The following is a 27,909-nucleotide window of genomic DNA, read 5'->3' on the forward strand; positions in this document are numbered from 1 at the left end:
CCATAGGATTTCATATTCTAAGACCATACTTAACTCCTTACATTTCAACTCAGCATGAACTATACATAAATTGGGTATATTGATAATTTTTTTACTAGTGTCCCAGGTAACTAGGGTTTCATTTAAAAATACACTAGTTTGCTTAAGCAAGGTGTGCAATACGCAATTTTTTATAGGATAGACCATCTATGAGAGTCAGGGTTTAGTTGTTAGATTTCTTCGCTGCTAGTGCACATCTATAGGTGTAGATAATAAATTTCTTAAATAAACTTGACTGAAAAAAAATTGAAACTGGACTTTTTCAGACAGAGGTTGTTTTTACACTGGCATCAACATTTTGAGCACTGAATAGGTTTAAACATAACTAAATGTTGGGTGTGATTCCTTGTTTGGACGATTCTTTGTGGGATTCTTTTTCTGTACCAAAAGTTTATCTTTGATCTCTCAATTTTCAATGTTTCTTTTCTTTATCAGTTGTGTTTTTTCCACTTGTGTCTTAGGTAGCAAGGTAAATTCAGTAACTACCTTTTGACCTTTTCAAACCTTTCTCAGATTTTGAAATTTTAATTGTTCACCAACCACTGTACTGTTAAACTCGATAGTTTCGTTATTAGTGTCTCCTTTGCTGTAGGCACCTTCCTTCCCAATTTCAAGCGAATACGAAAACTTTGGTAATAAGATTGGTGATAATTACAAAAACATCTTTTTGTAATAAGAAAGAACATCACCACGCAGCATCCTTATTAAGGCTAAACCTAAATGAAGAAAGATGAGATTAATTCCTTCATCCCCCCTCCCAGACCTCTCCCCCCCAGCACACCTTTTTTCGGTACATATGTGTAGAATCAAGGAAATTTAAACTGTTCGGGCATTGAAATGCTCTCTTTAGGCATGTGATATCCCCCTACACAATGACCTACCATCCAACCTTCATAATACCTTATACGAAATTATATATCAGTAAACATATTTTCATGAAAAATCAAGTGATTAAGCTTAGTTAAATCAAGTACTATATAATGAATGTTTATTCTCTGCTGTAGACTTTATTTGCTACCATATTTATGTTTACATTTGCATTAAACTTTGTCATCCTAAGCCTCCCATGCCCATAGTGGCAATTGTATTTTGCCATTTTCTGATGTCCTTGTTAATTTTGTTGATGACAGCATACTTGGCACTTGGGAGAACTATGAACTAGAGATTTGATTAAATGTAGAAAATTTGTCTGGGAGAGTAATTCTATGGTTTGATGCTAATTATCTTACCCTATATATTTTTGAGTCAAATTTGTTATTTTTTCGAGCGTTTCTCAGGTTTATCCTCAATTATCTGAAATTCACCAGTAAAATGGGATAATTCAAAGATCTAAAGATCGACTTGTTTGTTTTTAGGCATTTTTGTTGTTGAAAACATGTCTTTCCAAACGTGAACTTGATTTAATTACAATAACGATATCATATATTCAGTGCTTAGATGCAGGAGCAAAGCCGTATCCAGGTGGGAGGGGTTAGAGGGTTCTAACCCCTCCCCCTGAAATATTTTTTCCGAATTGTAAAAACGTAACAAAATGAATATGAACAAATTTTGATCCGCTTTAAAGTTTTTTGTCCCCCCCCCTCACCCACGCCCGTCAAAAAAAATTTGTAAACCCCCCACACCCCGAAAAAATCCTAGATAAGACGATTGACTCTTGATATTTTAAGAAAGCTCACACATTATTTTCCTGGATCAGGTTTGAAAGTCGTTTTCTGCTTGTCTTTCTTTTTTAAAACTGCTCTCTAAGGCTTACAATAAAGGTAGATACCTTGTTCAGTAAACTAATTAGCCAGAAGTTACACCTTTTTTATCTTCAATCGCTATATATTTTCCTGTGCATATTTTATTTATTCTTAGCTTCATGGTCAACTCTCGCGGCCTCTAAGCTTCTGTTGTCTTATAACTCTTATCAAAATAATTATCATCTTCGTGAATTAAAAAATCATAACCAAGTCCCTTTACTCCTTCTGTAAGGTCAGATTTCATTCCTGTAATTGTATTACAGGATTGAAATCTGGAGAAACGTCTCTAAGTTATGAAATTTTCCCATTGTTTACATAGGCTATGATATTTTTCATTGAGAAGTATGGATATATTTATCGGTTGGGAGGGAGAGTGAATTTTCTGCTGGAGGGATTTTCCAAGGGGAGAATTTTTCATGGGAAAGGAAGTTCCCGGCGGTGAACTTTCCAGGGGAAATTTTACAGTAGGGAAATTTGTCGGAATTCCGATGCGAAATTCTTTTTATTTGTTTTACTTTCTCTTTGCCACCTCAATTTTATATGTAGTAATGTCAATATTAATCTTCCACTTGTTGCCAGGATTGAATTGTCCAGAGGATCTTTCCGCAGAGGGGGTGCCGGATTTCCCGGCACTGTTTAAAAACAGTCAGAAATTAAATAAAAAACAAGATTTTTCAACTTAAAGTAAGGAGCAACATTAAAACTTCAAAATAATCGAATTGATTACGTATTTCAGGGGGGATGGCCCCTTATTAATGCCTCGCTTAATTACGCAGTAGGTTTTAGACTCTTACAGTGAGAGAAGGAGGCAAAATCCAAACTCTTGTTTGTAGTGATTTTTGTTCGTTCCAAGCTTGATTTGTATGCTCAATTTAAGTTTTGCTCCTTTTAAGATTTATTTATTCATTTATATTAGTACCTATTATATGCTTTTTTGCGACAATTGTTTATTTGATTTCTATTCGTTTCGGGTTTCATTTATGCCCCAAAAGCAAAATATTTTTGTTCGTTTTAAGCTTAATTTCAAGTTTTACTATTGAGTAAAACGAGTTTTACTTGTTTCAAGATGTATTTGTTCGTTTATCAATCAATCAATCAATATCTTTATTACATAAAAAACACACAAGGGTTCAATATGGAGTAGATGAAACGACAAAAAAACAAAGAAAAATATAAAAATAAAAGCACAAAGAATAGACACAGAAAGAGGCGAAGAAATATAAAAATACAAAGAATAAAATACAAAGAATACTACAAAGAATAGATTCAAATATTCCTACTAACATATAGTAGGATGGAGGCTGTTTGTCCTGTCATATTATTATATTAGTTTTATTTTTTATATAGAGATATAGAGATTTATTTTTTCATTTATGTTAGTACCTGTTGTATATTTTTTGCTATGATTGTTTATTTAATTGCTCTTCGTTTTGGGTTTCATTTATTCTTTAATAGTAATTTCCAGCCATTTTGTGTTTGAGTTATCGTAGGTTTTTGTCTGATCTGAAGTTCAATATGGCCTTAATTTTTCTTTGAAGACTTTTATAGGAGAGTTTTTTTTAATTAATTTAAATTAAAAAAATTCTCATAGAGACATAGTATGAACACATTCGGATTCATGAAACATTCAAGACCTTGATGAAAGAAGATCTAGACGATCTAGGTGACGAACTAGGTTACTTCATTCCATTTTTGAACTATAAATCACCCTATTAGACAATCTTATCAGAGGTGGAGGGGTTAGGTGTAACCGAGTGGATTTTAAACATGAAGGCAAATATCCTCAAATATCATATGTAAAAAACTTTGCTATTTGACCTTCTGAAGAATACCAACTCCCTTGAATACAAAACAACTGTGATCGCTTAGTGTCAACTTCATATACCTTTTGGAAACAATAATGAGGCGCACAAATCTAAAGACTTTTAATTTGTGAGTCTTCAAACAGCGTTAATTCAATCCCTTTCCACCTTTGATACGGCCATGCAACAGGTTTTCTTGGTAATATTTCGTTCCTATCTTTTGGAGCAGTCACTGACACCATGCCCTTGATAGCTACATTGAAAACAAGAAACGTTGACTTTATTTTTGTATTTGAGAATCATTTCAAAACTTTCTAATGGAAAATTCCTTGCATAATACTAAAAAGAAAACAAGTAACTTCTGTTTTCTCTTTCATTCCGTGAACGCATGCCCAACTTTACTACTCCCGCCACTTAATGGCCGTTACGCATCTGAAACCTAACTTCGGATTTAGAAACAATGATTCGCAAATTCACCTGTTGCTAAGAACTTGTGGGTTCTTTTTCTTTTAAATGTATTTCTGTTTTGGTGGGGGCACTTCATAAAATGTTCCCATCGCTTCCACCAATTTTAAGGAAGAAATAAACCAGGTTGTGCAATTCCAATTTCGGACCGTCGAACATCCTGATAGACTTTCTTGTTTGATTTGGAAGGGGTAGCAACAGCCTGGCGGTATTTAAACCGGAGGCAAAACCCCTCAAATCTCTGATAAGCAAAACCTTGGTTTCTCTCTGCTGAAGAACACCAAATCTATGGGAACTCTCCTGGTCACAAACAAACTGCGGTTTGCAGTTTCGATTCCCTATATGTGTATGGTACTATAATAATCGGTCAAATATTTCAGGAAAATTTCTCTTATTTTGCAACCATTCGTTAAATTTGAAAGAACTGAATTGAAAGACATAATTAACTCAGCAATAAATTGAACACATAAATTTGTAATTCGTGCAAGAAGTTTTGGCTTTAAAGGGTTCACGTACTAAAGGCTTCGTTTAAAGGGCTCACGTTTTACTAGTGTGCAATAAGCAAGGTTTATCCCTTTAGGATCTTATTATGATCAATCGAATGAAAAAGCACCTAACAGATAGTTACAGAAAAGTATAAGAAAACATTCAGCTACTGCAATTTAAAAGATTTTATAATACATTTTTGCCAGCAAGAATTCATAGTCTGGATTCTGTCAAATCTGATGGGCTCAATCAACTTGTAAAATTGGTTTTCCAATATGTTTTTTGGTTTAAAGATAACAAAATTCTTAGCTTGTTTGATTGCTTTTTTACCCGAATACCTTATATTTCACTTTGTCAAGTTCTGTAATAGTCTTAAGAAAAGTTTAGTTTCAACGACTTTTTTATACGCGACCAAATACGTCCTCCTTGTGCAAACATTTGTGCCCTAACAACAGGCGTAAAGTCCACAAGACAATCTCAGTTTGTTAATTCAACTATAAAATTTATGTTAAATTACTGCAGCCACGCTGCTTTAAATTAGTTATTAATTAATTCTAAGAAAAGAAAATTAAATCCAATTTTGCAGCTAAAGCAAAATACATGGATACGACAGCTGCATAACTGCTGTACAACTTCAAACAAAAATTCTTTTCGTGTCTAAGTCGTTACTAATATTCCAATACGGTTCTGTTAAAATCTGTGCATTGTTTCCAATATTAGTTTAGCGCTTTAACAAAAGAGATTTTCTTTTCCTAGGAAATATTCAATAATAAAAAGCTTTTCTTATATGAAAAAGAGACCTGTTGATATCCCCAGAGCCTTTCCAAAATCATCTGGAGAGGAATTAGTTGTCACATCCGGAAATTAGCTGAAGATAAAAAAAACTGATTTTAAAAGAAGTTCTCTTGTCATTTTTGCTTTTTTCTGGCATTTAATAAAAACTAGAATAAATTCATATCTTCATATGGGTTGCTGTTGTTCGCTTAATACAGAACATAACAAATGTTTCGCAGTCCATGGAAAATAAGCTATATTGGCTTTTTTTCGCTAACTATTAACAGAAAATGCAGTAAATGTAATAGAGAAAAATAAGAGAAAGAAAACCAATAATTCCAAAAAAATAAACTTTCAAGACATAGAATTAAAATATCAGTGGTGCTTTATTATTGCTGTTATCCGAAAGCTTTTTGCCAAGAATGGTAGCTTTACTAAGACCATTATTCGTCCCTGCGTTTTGACATTATCTTCCTACTGTGCAACCATGGACGGACAAAAAGAAAAAAGTTTTAATATACAGAAATATTGAAGACAGACAGAAGATATATAAAGTCCACTAGAAGCATACACTATTGTGGAAATTTCTCTGATATCCTAACTTTGTAACTTTGCATATGTGTGAATTAAGATAATTATTCTGTTGCTCCGTATATCCAACATGTTCCACTGTTTAAGTAACATCCTTGTGGCCTAAATTTCGTATTTTCACACTGGCAAAGTGGGCCTATTACACTGGTTTAATTAAAAATGAAATTTTTACCATACCTTAAACGGTGTCTGATATACTTACATCCGTAAGAAACTAAATGTTTTTGCTTTGTGGACTACTTTCGGCTAGCCACCATTGATTGTTTTCATTTTGATGTGAAGTAGCTTGCTTTCCAGAATAGAAATGTGCAATGGCATATTTCTACTTAGAATTATCGGGAATTGAAGTAAAATTTTCACGTAATTATAGTGGTTTTGGTCCACTGTTCAAACTAGGTCTGAGTCCTTTTAGAAAAATCTGAATATATATTGTTTGTTATACTTTTGTGTGCATCTTAAAAAGATGATTTTAAGTATTCTTTTTATTCAAACCTGTTTTACTAATTCCTTTTCCATTACGTCAGGTTTTTTTTAAACAATTTTAAGTTATAATTATAATACTCTCGCCCTTGTTTAAATTAGTTTAAAAAATACACAGCAAGCCTTTCAATTGGAATTGAAGAGTACATAAATCATTATCAGTAAATAAAATGAAACCCATAATAAACAAAAATTTCTATAAACAACCAATTTAAACTTGAAATGAAATGAAATTACTACAAATAATAGAAGGGCTAACGCTCTTAATGCCTTCTCAGGACCAGAAACTCATTTCACTTTGCTGAAAACAGTTCTCTTTTCTAGCTCTGTGTTACTGGTCATACCATCAACAAAAAAAGAAACAGAAACACCATAATAACCAAGATTAATGAAAAGAAATGACACATTTAGATTGATAGTTAATATGTATTTATATTTATTCATGAAAGTTTCCAAATTTGGGATTTATTAACGTTATAAAAGAGAAAATGTTTAAAATATATTTTGTTGTCAGTAAAGTGAACTGGCAACTGTCTGTGGAAGGCTTGGGCTGAGTAAGCCTTAATTCTGTTTGTATTGCTTTCTGTTTATTTTAAGTTGATTTGATTATTCGTTTTAACTTTTGTTCGTTTTAGGTCTTATCTATTCATTGATAGGTATTTATATCCGTTTCTTTTCATCATAAGTCTGGACAGCTACTTGACTTTTTTCTGCTCGTCTTTTATTTAATGTAGGTCTTTTATTGAAAAACTACTTTTGTGGAATTGTTCTTGAGTCAGTTTTTGTTGAATTGTTTGTTTTTAATGAAAAGGATATCGTTGAGTTTTTTTTTGTTTTCTTCTTAAAAATCAAGATTTTGGCTTCCTATCTCAATTTCAGACAAATTCCACAACGAATTTTCATAATAATAGTATCTCTTCAAGAAGTATGAGCCGAGTGTTATCCCGGTGTGCTATTAGAGTCACAGACCCCTCGTATCCCTTCAACAGGTACGAGCAGTGCTGTACCCCAATGTGTTATTGGAATTGCTAGTCCCTCATATCAAGCTAAAAGTCTATGAGAGCCACAACGCTTTCTGGGAACAATATATGAATATTTTCTCGACAAACCTTTCAACGGATACAAACAGAACCCTATACACATATGGCGTTACTACAATTTCTGGGGCAATAAGAAATTCCTTGAAATGCTTGCCAGCTGCTATTTCTTGGTGAAAAGGGCCTTTTGATACAAGCGGCCAGTTGCACGATACCCATCATAAGATCACTGGTATAAAAGTTTGATGGTGAGTGACTTAGTATCACAGTTCCACATAGACATTTGAATAGTGTACATTGTTTTAAGTTGGAAAAAAGTTCCAATATTTAAAAAATTGGTGGTTCATACTGCTGCAACTTGAAGTAGTCAACGGTGAGGGTATGAAGACAAGAGCCCCAAGTGTAGCAGTAGAATCGGAAAGGATTGTCGACAAACATTTGAGTGAGATGAAATGCTAGGTAGATATGCTGTATCTTTGAGTAAATTTAAGTCGGAAGAACAATTATATTTCGCAGCAAAAGTGAATATAACGATCATGTCTAGACTACAACAAGGATTGGACAGATTGACACATGTCATTAAAAAAGAGTGAAAATTTATATTGTTCAGTCCATACATTTCTGACAATAAAAAATGTTTTTACAATTGTTTGTTATTTTTGGTTAGATATTTTAGATGATCGTTTATTCTTCTCTATAGGCAACCAATAGGCTTTTAGAATGTACACAAAGTAGAATCTTGGCTGTGTTAGTTTTTAGTTTAGTCTATAATCGGCAGAGGGAGTGTCGAGAACAAACGCAGTGGATGGATTTGAGAAACAGAAAATCTTACGGAATTTTCTGACATTGATAAATGTTTGAATCTAAATGATCAATTTCAGAAGTTAACCGTGCATTATAAAATGTTTTCTAAAAAAAAATGCTTGAAATTATAATAGAAAATGATTTTCCAACTTTGGATTATTATATGAGGCTTTTACACTTTGGACCAAATGCATTTACTCAATTTATTGAAATACTAATTGAAACAAAACAAAATGGTATTGTTGATTTGCGCTTGAACACTACCCAAAACATTCACGTTTCCATAAAGATTTTTTTCAGTCTAAGTTTTTCGTGAAAACAGTCGACAATTTTAAAAAATCCTGTCCAAAACGCATATAAATGATTTAAACGTAACTCAATTACTCCTCTCTCTCTCTCTAGAAGTAAAAAGAACATCCCTATTGTTCGCAAGTCAGTTTCTATTTGGTGGTGTGAGTGGAACACTATTAAAAATGTTCTACTCTTGCTCTTTATCTTTATATACATTGGGCAGCTGGTCGTCTTGTGAGAACTGCACTGGAGTTAACTAAAAGTCTAAATTATGCAATCCATGTAAATTGAACAGAGGATGTTCTGCGCAAATGAAGTATTATAATTCCTGTCTGGAAGAGGCTTGTGACTCTCACCCTAAGGGACGCCAATGCTCCTATTGTTACTAAGATAAGTGCAATCAATGGAAAGTACTTACCCCGGTATGATTGAAAAACACTAAACGTGATTTCAGTTTATTTCTAAGGGATTTTATAGTCGTGGATTTAAATTGTTTTCGGAAGAAGAATTGGGAGTATGGTTCAATTATACAAGCATCAAGAGAGTATGGTTTCTAAGTCATCGTTGTGCGGACAATGGTTAGACCATAAGCCTACTGACTTTTATTTGGCTGTTACAGAAAGTGAATCTATATATCTATATAAAAATAAGTTGTTTGTGTGTTGACTGACGTCATGCATGTTTGTCGACTGACGTCATCATAAGGATTGAGCATTATGCCGTCATGAAGTTGTTTGTCGACACACGTCATGTTTGTCGACTGACAAAATTACAGGCCGGGACACCGGGACACAAATGACAACCGAGACACAGGGAATATAAATGACGACCGGGACACTCAAAGAGAACTACAGACTGGGACACCGGGACATAAATAACGACCGGGACAAAGGGAATATAAATGACGACCGGGATACTCAAAGAAAAATTACAGACTGGGATACCGGGACACAAATGACGACCAGGACACAGGGAATATAAATGACGATCGGGACACAGGAACACAACTACAACGGGGAAGCCGGGGGGCACAGGGAGGATATATATTAATGACGACGGGGTTACAAGGAATGTTCGATTAGCAATCACCATCAACAAAGCTCAAGGGCAATCATTAAAATAATGAGGTATAGATCTGAATACGAATTGTTTTTCCCATGGACAATTATATGTTGCATGTTCAAGAGTCGGTAAACCTGACAATCTATGTATATGCACAGACAGTGGAACAGCGAAGAATGCTGTATATTCGCAAGTTTTACGTAGTTAAAAACACGCATATATATATATATATATATATATATATATATATATATATATATATATATATATATATATATATATATATATATATATATATATATATATATATATATATATATATATATATACCACTCAAAGAGAAATTAGAGACTGGGACACCAGGACACAAATGACGACCAGGACACAGGGACACAACTACAACAGGGACGCCGGGGGGCACAAGGGGGTATATAAATGACGACGGGGACACAGGGAATGTTCGATTAGCAATCACCATCAACAAAGCTCAAGGGCAATCATTAGAATAATGAGGTATATGTCTGAATACGGATTGTTTTTCCCATGGATATATATATATATATATATATATATATATATATATATATATATATATATATATATATATATATATATATATATATATATATATATATATATATATACATATATATATATATATATATATATATATATATATATATATATATATATATATATATATATATATATATATATATATATATATATATATATATTCACAGGTGGGACACAGGGACACAACTACAATATATATATATATATATATATATTATATATATATATATATATATATATATATATATATATACATATATATATATATATATATATATATATATATATATATATATATATATATATATATATATATATTATATATATATATATATATATATATATTCACAGGTGGGACACAGGGACACAACTACAATGGTGCGTAACTAATATGGCGCGTAACTACTTACGCGCGCAGGGGGGTTTGGGAGTGGTACGAAGCGCCACCCCAACATATATATATATATATATATATATATATATATATATATATATATATATATATATATATATATATATATATATATATATATATATATATATATATATATATATATATATATATATATATATATATATATATATATATATATATATATATATATATATATATATATATATACATATATTCGCGGGTGGGACACAGGGACACAAATACAATGGCGCGCAACTAATATGGTGCGTAATGACTTGCGCGCGTGGGGGGGCTTGGGGGGCGCGAAGTGCCCCCACCAACAAGGTGTTGGGGTGGCGCGAAGTGCCACCCCAACAGCTAGTCTTCATATAGGAATATCATATTTGACATTACTTCAAATAAGCAAATTGGAACATGTAAATTTTACACTATGAATCATAAAAGTATCATTGACTTCACAAACGGTTATAATAAGAATTAAGTTATATTATATTGTGAAAATGTGACCCTGACTTTACACACCAGAATCCCTAAAAGTTGAATCCCAATGATCTGCCATCACTAATCTTTGTCAACGACGACTATTTAAATGACGAAGAAGAAGAAGATATCTAAAATATGAAGTCAAAAGACTTTTTTATCGTACATGTATTTTTTATTAATAAACAAATTTACTTACATTATTAAAATATTTTATTCTTAGGATAATGAAATAAATGTTATGCAAATAGGACAGGGTATTTTCTACTATGAAGTCATCCAATCGAGAATTGTCTGCATAAATATTGAAAAAATTTACTCTAAGTATACTCACTACATCGAAAACAAAATATAGTAATGCATGCAACCTCATCTTTTGGTTGATAAGTCTTTTACTCGCTTCGACATTGATCAATTGATTTCCCACTTCTTTCAAGGAATTGTTTGGTGTGGGGTGTGTAGAATACATATGATCAACCAAGAGGATCAAAAATTCTATATTCTTCGCTGTTTGAAAGATGCATAGCCAATGCCCCGTCTACACAGTCGATGAAATACCATTAACGATGATAATGATATTGTTAGCACAATGAATTGCTATAAGAAGAAAATCCGAGGGTATGCAATAGGATTTGTACTTGGACATGTATGGATCCAAGTTAAATTCAATTCAATTCAATTTATTCAAATAAAAAATGAAACATAACACCAATAATAATTAGGATCCTAGAAGCCAGCTTGTTGAGTACCATAACAACAAAAAACTGAAAAGAAAAAGAGAAAACACTGGTAAATAAAGTAAATTGAATAAAAGATTTAGAGACATATAATGTCAAATTTTAGTACATTGTTGTGCAACGTGCAAAAACTTGTGGATAGCTCTACACTAGAGGGTATTATATTCCATTGAAGTATAGATTGAATTACATTGATTATATGATTTGTGTTCATAGTGATTTGTGTCCATATATGATTTGTGTCCAAGTCTTATAGAACTCTATGGTTGGGAGCAATGAGGTTTAATTGCTCCCAACCAGCGCTAAACCCAATACGTTTAAAATTTATTTAACAAGATTAATACTACACTCTCCGTCCGGTTTGGGAAAGGTACACTCTAAAAGTGCCCGTTCGGAATATACTGATATCTTGAGTACCAGACAAGTCCAAAACAATGATACTGTGACTTTTTGTGAACTTGGAATATTTTATACCATTTTCGTAAAGTTGTGAATCTCGTTCTTGAGTTTGCATTGTCAATTCATATAGGGTCCTATAACATTTTTCAAAGGATAAATTGTTGAGAGGAATTCCATTTACTTTATGGATAAGAGAGGATAGTCCAAACATTTCAAATTCGTGTGGGGAACTTGTCCATGATCCTATTGCGATAGCATTTTTACAAATGACAAAGAGAGATTTGAAGGAATTTTACCGTTGATTGAACCATTTCTTGATTACTTGAACCAGTGACAATATGCCTTTGATAAGTAATTTGTGAGAAACGAGCAGTTTGGTATTATTTTCAGAGGCTCTTAATTTTTCAATGTCATCGCAACAAAATTCATAATCTGTTGTTTTCGTAAATGATGCATTGCCGAGTTGAGATTGATATTTGCATCGGGTCATGCATCAAGTGTTTTATTTTTCTCAAAATGAAATTAAACGGAGTGAGAGGTAGCTTTATGACAATTTTAACATTGGAAGTTATCCATTGAAGTATATCAAATATTTCATGATTTAGTTTACAAACTAAATTAAGCTCATTGGTCACCGCCCGAGTGAGTTCTCATTCAGTATCAATATACGATCTATAATCAGAGCCCATCGGAAGACCACTCAATTTCTAATAGAACTTTGGAGTCATCAACTTAAATTGTATGTAGCTTGCATAGTTTGATACGTTACTGCTAGGGCTCTCCAACGTTCTATTTATGTAGACATATATTTTTTGAAACAAATTGTGTAGTACGTAATTTTCATAGGATAATACATTGGTAGCAGTGGGAGTTCGATTGTCAGACTTTTTCCTCGCCACAACCTTTAAATTCATTGGAATAAATTTGAAAAATTATGTTTTCAGAGAGTGGTTGTTGTGTGTAGAATTGTTCTTAGTATCTTGTTTTAGACTGACATCTACACTTTCTGTACTGAAAAGATTTAGAGATGAGGTAACTGTGGGATGATATTCCTTGTGGGATAGATATGATATTTTAGTCTAGGCAAAGAGATTCTTTTTCGATCTAACAATTTTTTTCTTGGTTTCTTTTTTTTCTTTGACGAGATTTATATCTTTGATTTCTGAACTAAGTATAGACTAATGCATGATAAAGTGTTTCTCAGCATTTTAACTCTTTTCTCCTTTGTCGTGATTTTTATCCCTCACCAAGGGATCGTCCACTGGACATGAGATTTTCTGAAAAACTTGGACTGTAAATGTCACTTGATAAACCGAAACTATATAACAAACAGTCCCCATAGATTCATTTTATTAGACATCATGTTCGATTAAGCTCACTTCATCGAATGAAAACAACTTCGATGATCATTCTATTATATTAAAATATTTGTCTGAGGTACGTTACACAATGGGAGTAGCGGCCGTTTGCATCAATGGCATTATTTCTGAGTAAATAGCTGGCATGTATTTCCAAGAATTTTCTCATCGCCCCGAAAATTGAGATAGCACCATATGTGTATAGGGCTCTGCTCGTACATATATTGCATATTTTGATATACTGATCGTGCATATATTGATCCAAAAAGAATGTTATGGCTGTCATAGAAGCTCAGCTGGATGCAAAGGGTTAGCAAATCCAATAGCACATTGGGACCTGTTGAAGGGATATGAGGAGTTAGTGACTCCGATACCACACCGGGATAGGGCTCTGTTCGTACCTGTTAAAGGGATACCAGTAATGATTTTTGCACTATAAACTCTGAATGGATGAATTGGTGGAAAATTGTTCATTGAATGGATTTAAAATCTACCGTGATATTTTACTTTGAAAGGGCTAAAGCCATTCTGACTCCCATCATGATACAACCTTCAGTATAGACAAAATACGGATCGACTGTTTCAATATAAGAATGAAATGATTGAATTCCCCCTTAGTATTACGGGAAAGTTTCAATTTTGTTACCCTTGTCTATTCCGACATATTGCAGAAACGACCTTTTGACAACCTGAATACCTAGTTACTTTTTACTATCGACAGCCAGGCAGTAGATAGTACCTTGTAGTCTTTCTAGCTACTTAACCTTATGCATAGAACAAGTCTCGAAGGAAGCTATAGGAGAAAACCGTTGTTTTAATGAAGGGACTGCAGGCAAAAATTGGTTGGCCTTTCCCCTCCTCTGAACACTTAATTTTAATTTCCATTGCCAAACCTCCAATCTATTCTCCAACAGCACCTCCAAGCCATTCCCTAGATCTTACACATAGTGTATGTTGATTTAGTATAAGACACCCCTCAAAATACCCTGAAAGCTGCAACCTAATGCTATTAGCCACTCATCAGACATTTCAGATACTCCCTTTTAATATCTTGAATGGATGTTGTGTCTTTTTATTTAATTAAACACCCCCGCCCCCTCAACATGTGAAACAAACACAATTTAGAACCTCAACATTTACCCCTCGCATTTTACCCCTCAACATGCTTCAAGATATCAAAGTTAATATCCTTAGCTGCTCTTGAGATATTGCACATATACTTTTTTGAAAGCCTGGACGTACTGAAGGCCTTTGGTCGAATTCAACAACCCAATATGCCCTGAGATATTCAGCTGAAAATCCATAGTCTTTGCTTTATATTGGAGAGGCTTTCTTCTGGCAACATAGATGCGCATATTGTGTTTTGATATACATCAACAGCTACCTCAACATACCCTTAAAATTTCGATATCTTGAATGAATTTGGTGTCTTTTTATTTAATTAAACACCCCCGCCCCTTCAACAGGTGAAACAAACAAAATTTAGAACCACGACATTTAACCCTCGCTTTTTACCCCTCAACATGCCTCGAGATATCAAAGTTAATATCCTTAGCTGCTCTTGAGATATTGCACATTTACTTTTTTGACAGCCTAGACGCACTGAGTGCCTTTTGGTCGAATTCAATAGCCCAATATGCCCTGAGATTTTCAACTGAAAATCCGTAGTCTTTGCTTTATATTGGAGAGGCTTTCTTCTGGCAACATGGATGCGCATATTGTGTTTTCTTATACTTCAACAATTCCCTTAACATACCCTTAAAATTTAAAGTTTATACATTTAGACATTCCTCATATATCAGAACTCTATCCGTTTGACCACCAGGCTGCAGATAGACTGGTTTGATTTCGCTCAGCATCTCAATCAACATGCCTGAGAGCTTCAACTTGATACACTTAGCCGATCTTGAAATGTCACAGACACGACGTCTAGAGAGCCTGGATACACATAGTGTCTTTTAATTAGCACCAGCATGCAAATAAACATTCCCTGAAAGTTTCAACTTAATAGCCTTCGATCTTCCTAAAATATTGTAGGTACACCCTTTGGACAACCTGGATACACATTCAATTCAATCATATATATTTAAACAAAAATACATAATTACATGTACATAATCTGCCAGGAAAGCACAAAAGTGCTTGACTTGGGCAGAAACTTAACTAAGGAATAATTAAACAATCAACAAACAGAAACAACGAATCGACTGGATTTACTAAAAAAAGAAAAAAAAGGGGTGACGAAGAGAAAGAAAAGAAAAAAAAAGAAAAAAGAAAAGAAAAGAAAAAGACCGAAAATAGGAGGACCGTACGATATTCAAATCTAAACAGCTTTTCTGTAATGAACCTTCACTGCTCGCTTGAAGGTAATAAAGTTATTTGAGCCCCGGACTTCCAAGGGGATTGAATTCCAGATAGCTGGTGCAAAAAATCTAATTAAAAAATTAGCTCTTTTTGTTGACGGTGTCTCGTGGACTATGTCACATGAATTTCGCGTTTCATAAGTATGCAAAGCTTGATTTAAAGTAAATAAATTTTCAAATGACGATGGAAGGAGGTTGTTAAAATATTTAAAACAAAAAGTTGCAATCTGAAAATCCCTAGTCTTTGACACATCAAATATTTTAGTAAGTTTGAAATGGAGGTTAATGTTATCTGAATGCTGAAGAGGTGATATAATTTCAATGCCTTATTTTGGATGATCTGGATTCTCTTATAACATGAGATGAAGTTGCTTGCTCGTATAGAGTATCCATACGGCAAATGGGGATGAAAAATAGAATGATAAATTATTTTCAGGATTTTTTTTAGGGAAATGGAATTTAAGACGGCGTAAAACTCTAAGGGACCTTGAAAGTTTGTTACCAACCAATTTAGCATGTTCATTCCAGGAAATATTCTCATCAATAATAAATCCAATATATCTACAGGTTTTTACTCTATTTATAATATTATTTTTTACATTTAAATTGAAGTCTGTTTGGACTGATCCGATTCTAGAAAATAAAATATAATTTGTTTTACCATAATTTAGTGTTAAATACTGTGAATCAGCCCACGATATAAACTCAGTCAGAGCAATTTCCATTTTTTTTAAATAAAGAAGGTAGATTTTCCCATGCAACAAAAAGAAGTGTGTCATCTGCAAATATTATGATACTAGCTTCAGATAAATAATATTTTAAATAGTCAATATAAATGAGAAAAGGCAGAGGTCCCATTATTGACCTTGTGGTACTCCAAACGGTAAAAGGTGGCATTCTGATGTTGCGTTGGCATTTTGTATAACTTGAGTTCTATTAATAAGATACGAACGAAACTATTTTAAAGCCACATTACTTACAACAAATGATTCAAGACTTTGGAGTAATTTATCATGATCAACAGTGTCAAATGCCTTTTAAATGTCTAAAAGTAAAGCTGTGGGTATTAGGCCTTCATCAAATGCATCATTCACCCAGTCAACCAATTTAAGAATTGCAAGGTCCGTAGAAAGTCCTTTGCGAAAACCAAATTGGGTATCACATAGAAGATTCTGCTCCTGGATGTAATCATACATTCTTTTATGGACTACTTTCTCATAAATCTTCGAAAAAAAAGGTAAAATAGAAATGAGTCGGTAATTACTCGGTTTATTTTTTGAATTCCCTTTAAATAAGGGAAGTAATATCATATAATAAATAACGTAGTAATCACATAATTGATTTAGTTCCATGTCTCCTTCAGTTTTCCTTGAAAGTTTCAACTTAATACTCTTAACCGTCCCTGAGATATTAAAAATGGACCCTTTTGACGACATGGATGTATATAATGAATTTTAACCTAGTTCAACATCGCCTTCAACATACCATGAAAGTTTCAACTTAAAGCCTTTAGCCATTAATGATCGATTGCATGTAAACCCTCCTCAAAACCTTGCTACACATTGTGTCTTTTGATTTGGCTCTCTGACTCAGACACTTGTCCAAGGTTCTCCATGGCTTCAACCTACCATTGAATTTCCAATTTAATACCCTTAGCTGCTCCTGAGATACCCCCTTTTAAACACTTGGATGTGCATAGTGTCTTTTAGGTTAGTTCAATATCCGCCCAAATGTTCTCTAAATTTTCAACTAAGTACCCTAGGATTTTTCTGAAACATTGCAGACAAGCCCTATTGACAACCTGGATGCACATAGTATCTTTGATTTATTTCACCATCCCCCTCGACATTCTTTGAAGTTACATCTAAAATACCCTTGGCCTTTTTGATGATCCAGAATCGAATATGTTCCATCAATAATAAAACCTATACGTAAATAATGTGCAACTTGCATATTTTACAGCACTTGCCACAGGGTTGTGGGGATCACACTATCCCCAGAGGTATAGTTACTGGACCTTTTGACCATTTCGGACAATATGCCAAACTATCACAGCAAGTGTGGTTACAAATTATGCTTATTGTGATTTAAACAAGAGATACTGTCAAATGACAAAAAATAATAATTGTCCAAACTTCTAGAGTGGCCAAAGTCTCTCTATAATCAACACCTAGTGACGTAAGCATTGTGTTTCTTTGTTTAAATATTTCCGATCAGTAAAAGCACACGACTTTGTTATTTTAAATATTTCAAGGTATCCGTTGTTTTATTTACTCGGTTCTTATCGTGAGCTAAAATGAGTTTATTCAAATGAAGATTTAAGGAAAAACTTGTCACGCGATGTTCAAAAAGTTTAGTCAAACTGATAGGAAGGGTATTTTACTTTGAATTCCATATTTGGACCAAACAAAACTAAAGATGTTTTAATTTTGCAGCTGAAACCAGCAAAACCAACTAAAAAGTAAAAAAAAGTTTCAACAAATTAAGAGAATAATGCCCGAGATAAAAGTGAAGTTCCCTCCGTGTATTATTTTTTTCTCTTTTTTGGCCACTTTGAATGTAGCCTTGAATGTAGCCTCGCTCTTTACGCTAAAGCTTTTAATTGTTTTAAAAAGCAGAATTGTGGCAAAAAGTCAAACTTTAGCGTAAAGAGCGAGGGATTGCGGAGGGGACAACCCATTTCATATACGGAGTAATTTCTGTACGTTTTAAGTTTTAATGTCGCTCCTTACTTTCAGTTAAAAAAACTAGTTTTTTTATGTAATTTCTGAACGTTTTTTAATTAATGTATGTTTGATTTTGGCTCTCCTCACATAAATTATTAAAATGAAATTTGCATATTAATTCGTTTTTTTGGGTAAATGGCTTTCTCTTAGTTTTGTTCAGACGATTTTGAGAAATAAGGGATGGGGAAGGAGGCCTAGTTGCCATGCAATTCTTCGGTTACTTAAAAAGGCGACTATATATTTTAATTTTTGACGAATTTTTTTATTAGTAAAAAATATACGTAACTTAAGAATGAACTTACGTAACGAACTTTTATATTCTTTAATTTTTATTATGTATATGAGGGGGTTTGTACCCTCGTTAATACCTCGTTCTTTACACTAAATCGTAAGTTTTGTCCTAATTCTTTAAGAATGGCCCCTGAATCAGAAAGGCCGTAGAATAAATAATTGAAATTACTAAAAATACTATAGCATAAAGAGCGGGGTATTTATCTCCTCCTAAATACCTCGCTCTTTATGCTAAAGTATTTTTAGAACCCCTCATATGCATAATAATCTCTGTTCGTTTTAAGTTTCAATGCTACTCTTTACTTTCAATTGAAAAAACTTTTCCATATTTATTTTTTTATTGTTTTTTTTTATAGTAATTTTAGAAAATCCTGCGCCCTTTTCATTGAATTTCTGTTCTCCCATGACATATTTCTCCAAGGAAAGATCCTCCCACATAGCCCCCTCCCCTCAACCGCACCCCCAAAACCAAAAAAAAATCCCCTGAAAACGACTGTACACTTCCCAATAACCATTATTATATGCAAACACTGGTCGAAGTTTGTAACTTGCAGCCACTCCCCCAGGACCTGTAGGGGAGAAAGTCATTCCCAAAGACATAGTTATTGTGGTTTTTGACTATGCGGAACAAAATAGATATCTCAAAATTTTGATCTGTTGACTTTGGAGAAAAAATGAGCATGGGAGGGCCTAGGTGCCCTCAAATTTTTTTGGTCACTTAAAAAGGGCAATAGAACTTTTCATTTCCGTTACAATGAGCCCTCTTGCGACATTCTAGGATCACTTGGTTGATACGATGACCCCTGGGGAAAAGAAAAGAAAAAAAAACAACAAATAAACACGCACCCATGATTTGTCTTCTGGCAAAAATAAAAAATTCCACATTTTTGTAGATAGGAGCTTGAAAATTTTGCTATAAGGTTCTCTGATACGCCAAATACGATGGTGTGATTTTCGTTAAGATTCTGTGACTTTTAGGGGGTGTTTTCCCCTATTTTCTAAAATAAGGCAAATTTTTTCAGGCTCGTAACTTCTGATGACAAAGACTAAATTTGATGAAACTTATATATTTAAAATCAGCATGAAAATCTGATTCGTTTGATGTATGTTTTAGCATCAAAATTCCGTTTTTTAGAGTTTCGTTTACTATTGAGCCGGGTCGCTCCTTACTACAGTTCGTTACCACGTACTGTTTTACAATATTAGTTCCACAAATATCACTAATTTAAGTTATGTGGGAGAGTCTTTCCATGGAGAATTTTCTCAGGGGGGAAGGAAATTTTCCATGGAGGGAGAGCTGGAATTCCAGACATTTAAAAAAAAAATGATCAGCAATAAAATAAAAACACAAGTTTTTTTCAAAAAGAAAATAAGAAGCAACAATAAAACTTAAAACGAATAGAAAATATTACGTATATGAGATGGATTGCTCTCCTCAATAGGTCGCTTTTACACTCTTGTTTGTTATTTAACTTTTAAAAGAGGTTTATTATTTTAATTAAAGAGCCTTTGAGATTCAGAAGCCATTCTTGAACAACTGGAACAAAAATCAAACTTACATTATTATATGGTTATTATTAGTTAAAAAAAAAGTAAAGGTAATATGCAAATTTCGTTTTAATTATTTGTGTTCGGTGATCTAAATTCAAAACATGCATTAATTCAAAAACATTTAGAAATAAAATAAAAAAAAAGTTTTTTGAACTGAAAGTAAGGAGTGACATTAAAACTTAAAATGAACAGAAATTATTCTGTATATGAAAGGGGTTGTCTCCTCCTCAACGCCCCACTCCTTACGCTAAAGTTTTTAACTGTTTTATAAAGTAGATTTGTGAGAAAGAGTCAAAATTAAGCGTAAAGAGTCTAGCGTTGAGGAGGGGACATGCCCTTGTACTTACGGAATAATTTATGCTCGTTTTAAGTTTTAATGTTTCTCTTTACTTTCAGTTTAAAAAAATGTGTTTTAACCTAATGAACAATAGCATTAACAACGCCAGTGTCAGGAAAAGAAAAGACAGACGTTTTCTATAAACACATCTCAAGTTCGATAGAATTGTTGAAGACATAGGCGAACAACAATATGAACAGCTTCCTAACTTTTTTGAATGGCTTCGGATCTGTCTGAAATATCAGCGGCATCGCTATGGGGTTGCCTACTGTAAAAATCATACGGCTCCAATGTTTTATTTTTTTTTTTTTTCAGAGGCACATCATATGAAAGCGATAATTGTACAAGCTTCAGAGGCAGCTCCTTCGATTGAAAATCACAAGTTCTAGTGCCCTTTTTAAGAGTCAAAAGTGATAAGAGGGCAACTAGGCCCCACAAACCTTTTTTTAAACACGTCCGATAAATATTTGAGATAGCCATTTTGTTAAAAATATTTCATAGATCATATAACGAAAACTCCGAAGTCAAGAGAAACCCACAGGGCCTGAGGGAAAGGCGTTTTAAGCTATGCCATTCGGGTGTATATGGTTCTTATACAAGGGTTGCTCGTACAGACTTTAGAGAGGGCTCATTTTAATGGAAATTTAAAGTTCTAGTTCAATTTTTAAGGGTCAAAAGAAATCGGAGGGTGCAACTAGATCGTTTCTAGTTCTAATTAGACATTGAAAGTTCTAAGTCCCTTTTTAAGAGTCTGTTTGATCAAGATAGGCTGTTTCAAACTCGTACCTGTTAGTGGGGCAGGCCCACGTCAGCAGTGGCAATCACCGTTTAACAGGTGGTCCAGTGAAAGGCAGGACCTACTAATCAATTTCTTCACCGTACTATTAAAAAATATCCAAATATCCAAGCATCCAAAATACTCGTGCCAATAATCACACGTCACAAATTATCAGAGCTAGCGAAATGCGACTGCACTGAATGAATGCTATATGCGAACTGAAATCGTTTTGTAACTGGTTCAATACTATTATAAATTGGATTAGTAAAATATTTTGTTAGATAATTTTTAATTAAATTTGAGCATAAATAATTTAGTGAGTATTCCCCCAAGTCTCTGTTCAAAGAAATATTTATTTTTTTTAGATTAATTTCGATTGATTCCCGAATCAAAATTATTCGATTTTTTAATCGAATTTTATCCCCAAATGATTACTGATGAGTGAAACTTTCTCAAAAAGTATCGTGTGGAAGGTATTATTAAATAACCTAAAGCTTAAATAACTTATGCCAACCTAAAGCAGAATCAAAGGAGTTGTTGGAACTATTTGAAATTAATACCTTGTCTATGCCTTTTTTATGCTAGTGCAGCCGTTTTCCTAGATTCTGATGGGTCCTGCCAACACAGTAATTTCCACAGTCATAAGGTATTTGATAGACCCCTTTCTGGGCGAGTAACGTTGTAGTAGAATATAATACTTTTATTCATTTGCAAGATACATTTTCAAACAGTTCATGGTAACGAACTGTGGTAAAGAGCGACCCGGCTCAATAGTAACCAAAACTCTAAAAACGGAGTTTTGATACAAATAGTTACATCAGAAGCATAGCATTTTAACGCTGATTTTAAATATATAAGTTTCATCAAGTTTAGTCTTACCGGTCAAAAGTTACGAGCCAGAGAAAATGTGCCTTATTATAGAAAATAGGGGGAAATACCCTAAAAGTCATAGAATCTTAACAAAATCACACCATCAGATTCAGTGTATCTGAGAAACCTACTGTAGAAGTTTCAAGCCCCTATCATAAAAAAGGTAAAATTTTGTATTTTTTGCCAGAAGACAGATAAAGGATGCGTGTTTATTTTATTTTTTGTTGTTGTTTTTTTTATGGCACTTGGTATTAACCAAGTGACATATAGCGATCGCAAATTCTGTCTGTCTGTCTGTTCTGGTTTTGCTACTTTAGGCATTTCCAGGTAAGCTAGGACGATGAAATTTGGCAGGCGTATCAGTGACCGGACCAGATTAAATTAGAAATAGTCGTTTACACGATTTGACCCTCTGGAGGGAGTGGGGGGGGTCGGTTAGTTCGGAAAAAATATAGTATTTTTAATTTACGAACGGTTGATGGGATCTTAATGAAATTTTATGTTTAGAAGAATATAGTGCCTTAGAGCTCTTATTTTAAATCCCGACCGGATCCGGTGACATTGGGGGGAGTTGGGGAGGGGAACCTAAAATCTTGGAAAACACTTAGAATGGAGGGATCGGGATGAAACTTGGTGGTAAAAATAAGCAGAAGTCCTAGATACGTGATTGACATAACTGGAACGGATCTGCTCAGTTTTGGGGAGTTGGGGGTGGGGGGTTAATTCTGAAAATTAGAAAAAAATAGGTATTTTTAACTTACGAAGGAATGATCGGATCTTAATGAAATTTGAAGTTTGGGAGAATATCGTGTCTCAGAGCTCTTATTTTAAATCCCGACTGGATCTGGTGACATTGAGGGGAGTTGGGGGGGAGCTTAAAATCTCGGAAAATGCTTAGAATGGAGGGATCGGGACGAAACTTGTTGGGGAAAATGAGCATAAATCCTATATACATAATTGACATAACCGGAACGAGACCGCTCTCTTTGAGGAAGTTGAGGGGAGGGTTAGTTCTGAAAAATTAGGAAAAATGAGTACCAGACCAGATTAAATTATAAATAGTCATTTTTCCGATTCGACCATCTGTGGGGGGGAGTGGAGGGACGGTTAATTCAAGAAATTAGGAAAAAATGTGGTATTTTTAACTTACGAGTAGGAGATCGGATCTTAATGAATTTTGATATTTAGAAGGACCTCGTGACTCAGAGCTCTTATTTTAAATCTCTACCGGCACTAAGCCTCTGATTTTCCTTTTAAAGCAATCTATTGATTCTTAGAATTTTACTAGAGCTCATACCATATGAGCTCTTCTTGACCTCGTCACAAATGCCATATGAGCTATTAGCTCTTGTTTTGGTAAATAGTATATAAATATAAGTAGTTTCAAAAATTTATTAAATACTCCTAAGGGGTTTCATTCCTCCCTTACCTGTATTTATGACCCCAGGGCAAGGGTGCCCAATGTTCATTATCAAACAGTTCGTGGTAACGAACTGTAGTTAGGAGCGACCCGGCTCAATAGTAACCAAAACTCTAAAAAATTAAATTTTGATATCAATAGCTACATCAAAAGAATCGCATTTTAATGCTGATTTTAAATATATAAGTTTCATCAAGTTTAGTCTTATCCATCAAAAGTTAGGAGCCTGAGAAAATTTGCCTTATTTAAGAAAATAGGGGAAAACACCCGCTAAAAGTCGTAGAATCTTAACGAAAATGACACCATCAGATTCAGCGTATCAGAGAACCCTACTGTAGAAGTTTCCAGCTCCTATCTACAAAAATGTGGAATTTTGTATTTTTTGCCAGAAGACAAATCACGGGTGCGTGTTTATTTGTTTGTTTTTTTTTGTTTTTTTTTCTTCTTTTTCCCAGGGGTCATCGTATCGACCAAGTGGTCCTAGAATGTCACAAGAGGGCTCATTCTAACGGAAATGAAAAGTTCTAGTGCCCTTTTTATGTGACCAAAAAAATTGGAGGGCATCTAGGCCCCCTCCCACGCTCATTTTTTTCCCAAAGTCAACGGATCAAAATTTTGAGATATCCATTTTGTTCAACATAGTCGAAAACCATAATAACTATGTCTTTGGGGATGACTTACTCCCCCACAATGCCTGGGGGAGGGGCTGCAAGTTACAAACTTTGACCAGTGTTTACATATAGTAATGGTTATTGGGAAGTGTACAGACGTTTTCAGGGGGATTTTATTTCGTTTGGGGGTGGGGCTGAGGGGAGGGGGCTATGTTGGAGGATCTTTCCTTGGAGGAATCTGTCATGGGGAAAGAAAAATTCAATGAAAAGGGCGCAGGATTTTCTAGCATTACTATAAGAAAACAATGAAAAATAAACATGAAAACATTTTTTTTTCAAATGAAAGGAAGGAGTAGCATTTAAACTTAAAACGAACAGAGATTATTAGGCATATGAGGGGTTCTAAAAATACTTTAGCATAAAGAGCGAGGTATTTAGGAGGAGATATATACCTCGCTCTTTATGCTAAAGTATTTTTAGTAGTTTCAACTATTTATTCTACGGCCTTTCTGATTCAGGGGTCATTCATAAATAATGACGTAAATAATGACGAAGACCACACTGCCTTTCCATAATATAACAACAAAAGCGAGAATAATGAGGACTTTTTTCCCAAGACAGTGAATCAACAAAACCTATTTGAATATTTCGGCCCTATATCTAAGGGCCGTCTTCATCAAAGAAAAAATAAAAAACAATAAAACACTTATAATAAAAATTCTCAGTTAAAAATCCGTTTTTTTTTTAAATAGCCTTGGCATCATTACTTCTTAACGAAAAGTTCAGCCAAGACTGTCTGATAAAAGCTAACATTTTGCAAGATAAAAAGGTTCATTCATTTCACTAACTATATTTATTAAAAATTGGAATGATTTCTTATTGCGATATTTGCCTTCTCTGCAGCTAATCTGATAGTTCTTTTGATATTGGGCTTGTTTTTGCTCGTTCCTATTTTTGTTTTATTTTGAATTAGATTATTTTCTATAATTAATTTTGTGTACATAGGGTTGAGTGTGTATTCACCCAAGTCTCTATTTAGGGATGTGTTATTATTTAAGTTTCGTTTGATTTCAATTGCCTCACGGACAGTTTGTTTGATTCCTAGGTCATTGCTAATTAGAATTGTTTCGTCAAATAGAACATAATGGTCTGGATTTTCAAAAATATGATTACTTAGAGCTGAATCGAAAGATATGGAGTTATTTTTATATTTTAATGCTTTTTCAATACTTTCTTTGTGTTGCTGCAATCTTGTTCCTAAATTTTGGTGGGTTCGACCAATGTAATAATTTCCACAACTACATGGTATTTGATACACCCCTCGTAGACGAGTAATTGGGGTTTTATCCTTACCAGAATTGACAAGATTTATTATACTTAAATTGCTTGTGAATACAACACGTAAATTGTTCTTTAAACAAACTTTTTTCAGTTTTGAAGTAATTTTCGGAATATAAGGTAGGTAAATCGTGCTTGTGGGTTTATTTGAATCATTTACTGGTGTGGGATTTAAGGCTTCAGAAGAATGTATCTTTAATCTTTGAGCAATAACAGTATTTATGAGAGAAATTGGGTACCCATTGCCAAAAAGTATGTCTGTAATAAAATTTAATTCTTTTTTAACATACGGCTCTGAACAGATATTAAGTACTCTATCCACAAGAGATATTACCACACCTCTTTTAACCTGTGGAGGATGGTTAGATTTGAAGTGAAGGTATCTATTATTATGCGTAGGTTTTCTGTAAACCGTAAATTCAAGTTTATTCACACTGCGTATTAACAATACATCTAAAAAAGGTATTTTTCCATCTCTTTCGGTCTCTAGAGTGAATTGCAGGTTTCTATCGTAAGTATTTAAATGTTCTAGAAAACCTTTAAGTTCACTTTCGCCATAATTCCAAACTGAAATTACGTCGTCCATGAAACGTCCCCAAAACACATGATTAAGAAAATACGAATCTAGGGCCCAATTTTCAAGATTCTCGACGAAAATATTTGCGAGTAGGCCTGATAGAGGTGCTCCCATAGGAAGGCCCCTTACCTGTTCGTAATATGAATCTCGAAACTGGAAGTGCATGGAATATTTGTTACATAATTTAACCAAATGCATGAGAACATCAATGTCTAGACCTATTGCTGACTCTTCAATTAGATGGTAATTGTTTTCCAGTTTATTTTGTAATAATTGTTCAGATTTTGAAACATCAATACTAGTATACATAGAAACTATGTCAAAGCTGCTTAATATGGAATTTTCAGAAATGTCTATTTGTTTCAATTTTTCCGCAAGATCAACTGAATTTTTTATATAAGATTTTTGGGAGTGAAGCAATGGTTTAAATGCAGTGCATAACCATTTTCCAATGTTTAAGGCAGGTGATTTTGTACTAGCCACAATGGGTCTTAGAGGAATGCCTTGTTTGTGCAATTTTGGTAATCCATAAAACTTTGAGCAAAAAAAACCACGAGGGAGGAATTTATTATACAACTGTGGAGTGATTCTGCCATTTTCTTTCAAAGTTTTTAATTCTTTTATTACTTTTTGAGCAAATTGATCAGTCTGGTCATGGGTTGATTTAACATAAGTGGTTGTATCATTTAAATGTGACTGAATTTTACCATCATAATCAGCTTTATTCATAATTACTATGGAGTTGCTTTTATCGGCTTTAGTGATTATTATTGAGGAATCCTTACGGAGTTTGTTCAAAACTTTTATGTCATATGATTTTTCCATTGCGTTATTAGGAGAATTAGGAAGTTTTAATGAGGTGCTGTAAAGAGTGTTAATTAAACAAGATCTAACTGTATCCGGGTTTGAAACAAGAGCACTACATTTGTGGAGAGAGGATTCTAAAGATGCTACCAAGTCTGCAACTGGAACTTGTTTTGGTAAAAACGAAAATTTTGGCCCTTGTTCTAGGACATTTTCTTCAACATAGCTAAGCTTTTTAGATGAAATATTTACAATCGCAGGTCCAGGACTTATCTTAGGATTGTAAACTGGGTTGACCACTTGAGACTCATATTTCAACCTTGTAAACTTATTAGTGAGTCTCTCTTTTGACACACGGAAATCATGGTGGAATAAATTCCTTTCCATCCTAACAATCTGCAAAAAATCATCAGTGGACAAGCTCCGTGACAGAAAATTTTCGAGTGATTTTCGTTCTGAGGAAATTATATGTCTTCTGTGTTTTTTAAACTTACGATTTAGTGTAAAGAGCGAGGTATTAACGAGGGTACAAACCCCCTCGTATACATAATAAAAATATAAGATTATGAAAGTTTGTTACGTAAGTTAATTCTTAAGTTACGTATATTTTTTACTAATAAAAACGTTCGTTAAAAATTAAAAGTTCTAGTTGCCTTTTTAAGTAACCGAAAAATTGGAGGGCAACTAGGCCTCCTTCTCCACCCC

The 27,909-nt window shown here is 33.8% G+C and overlaps 1 protein-coding gene across 1 annotated transcript; it reads right to left on the minus strand.

Moving 5' to 3' along the window:
- Nucleotides 1-1,089: 1,089 nt before the first annotated feature.
- On the minus strand, nucleotides 1,090-27,591 carry LOC136033452 (uncharacterized). The gene is made up of 2 exons (XM_065714201.1): nucleotides 27,028-27,591; nucleotides 1,090-1,197 (listed from the first exon to the last, which is right to left on the minus strand). The coding sequence occupies exons 1-2, from the start codon at nucleotides 27,589-27,591 to the stop codon at nucleotides 1,090-1,092; spliced, it is 672 nt and encodes a 223-aa protein (XP_065570273.1).
- Between the last annotated feature and the right edge of the window lie 318 nt (nucleotides 27,592-27,909).

The sequence above is a fragment of the Artemia franciscana genome, chromosome 12 (genome assembly GCF_032884065.1).
Source record: "Artemia franciscana chromosome 12, ASM3288406v1, whole genome shotgun sequence".
Classification (NCBI taxonomy): Eukaryota; Metazoa; Arthropoda; class Branchiopoda; order Anostraca; family Artemiidae; genus Artemia; species Artemia franciscana.

Bases quoted from the DNA above. Each gene is read 5' to 3' on its own strand.
- LOC136033452 (XM_065714201.1), bottom strand. From the start codon at position 27,591: ATGGAAAGGAATTTATTCCACCATGATTTCCGTGTGTCAAAAGAGAGA. The intron at 1,198-27,027 runs GTAATAAAAGAA...TCAAATCTCTAG, and splicing joins CTGATCAATTTGCTCAAAAA to TTCATAGTTCTCCCAAGTGC.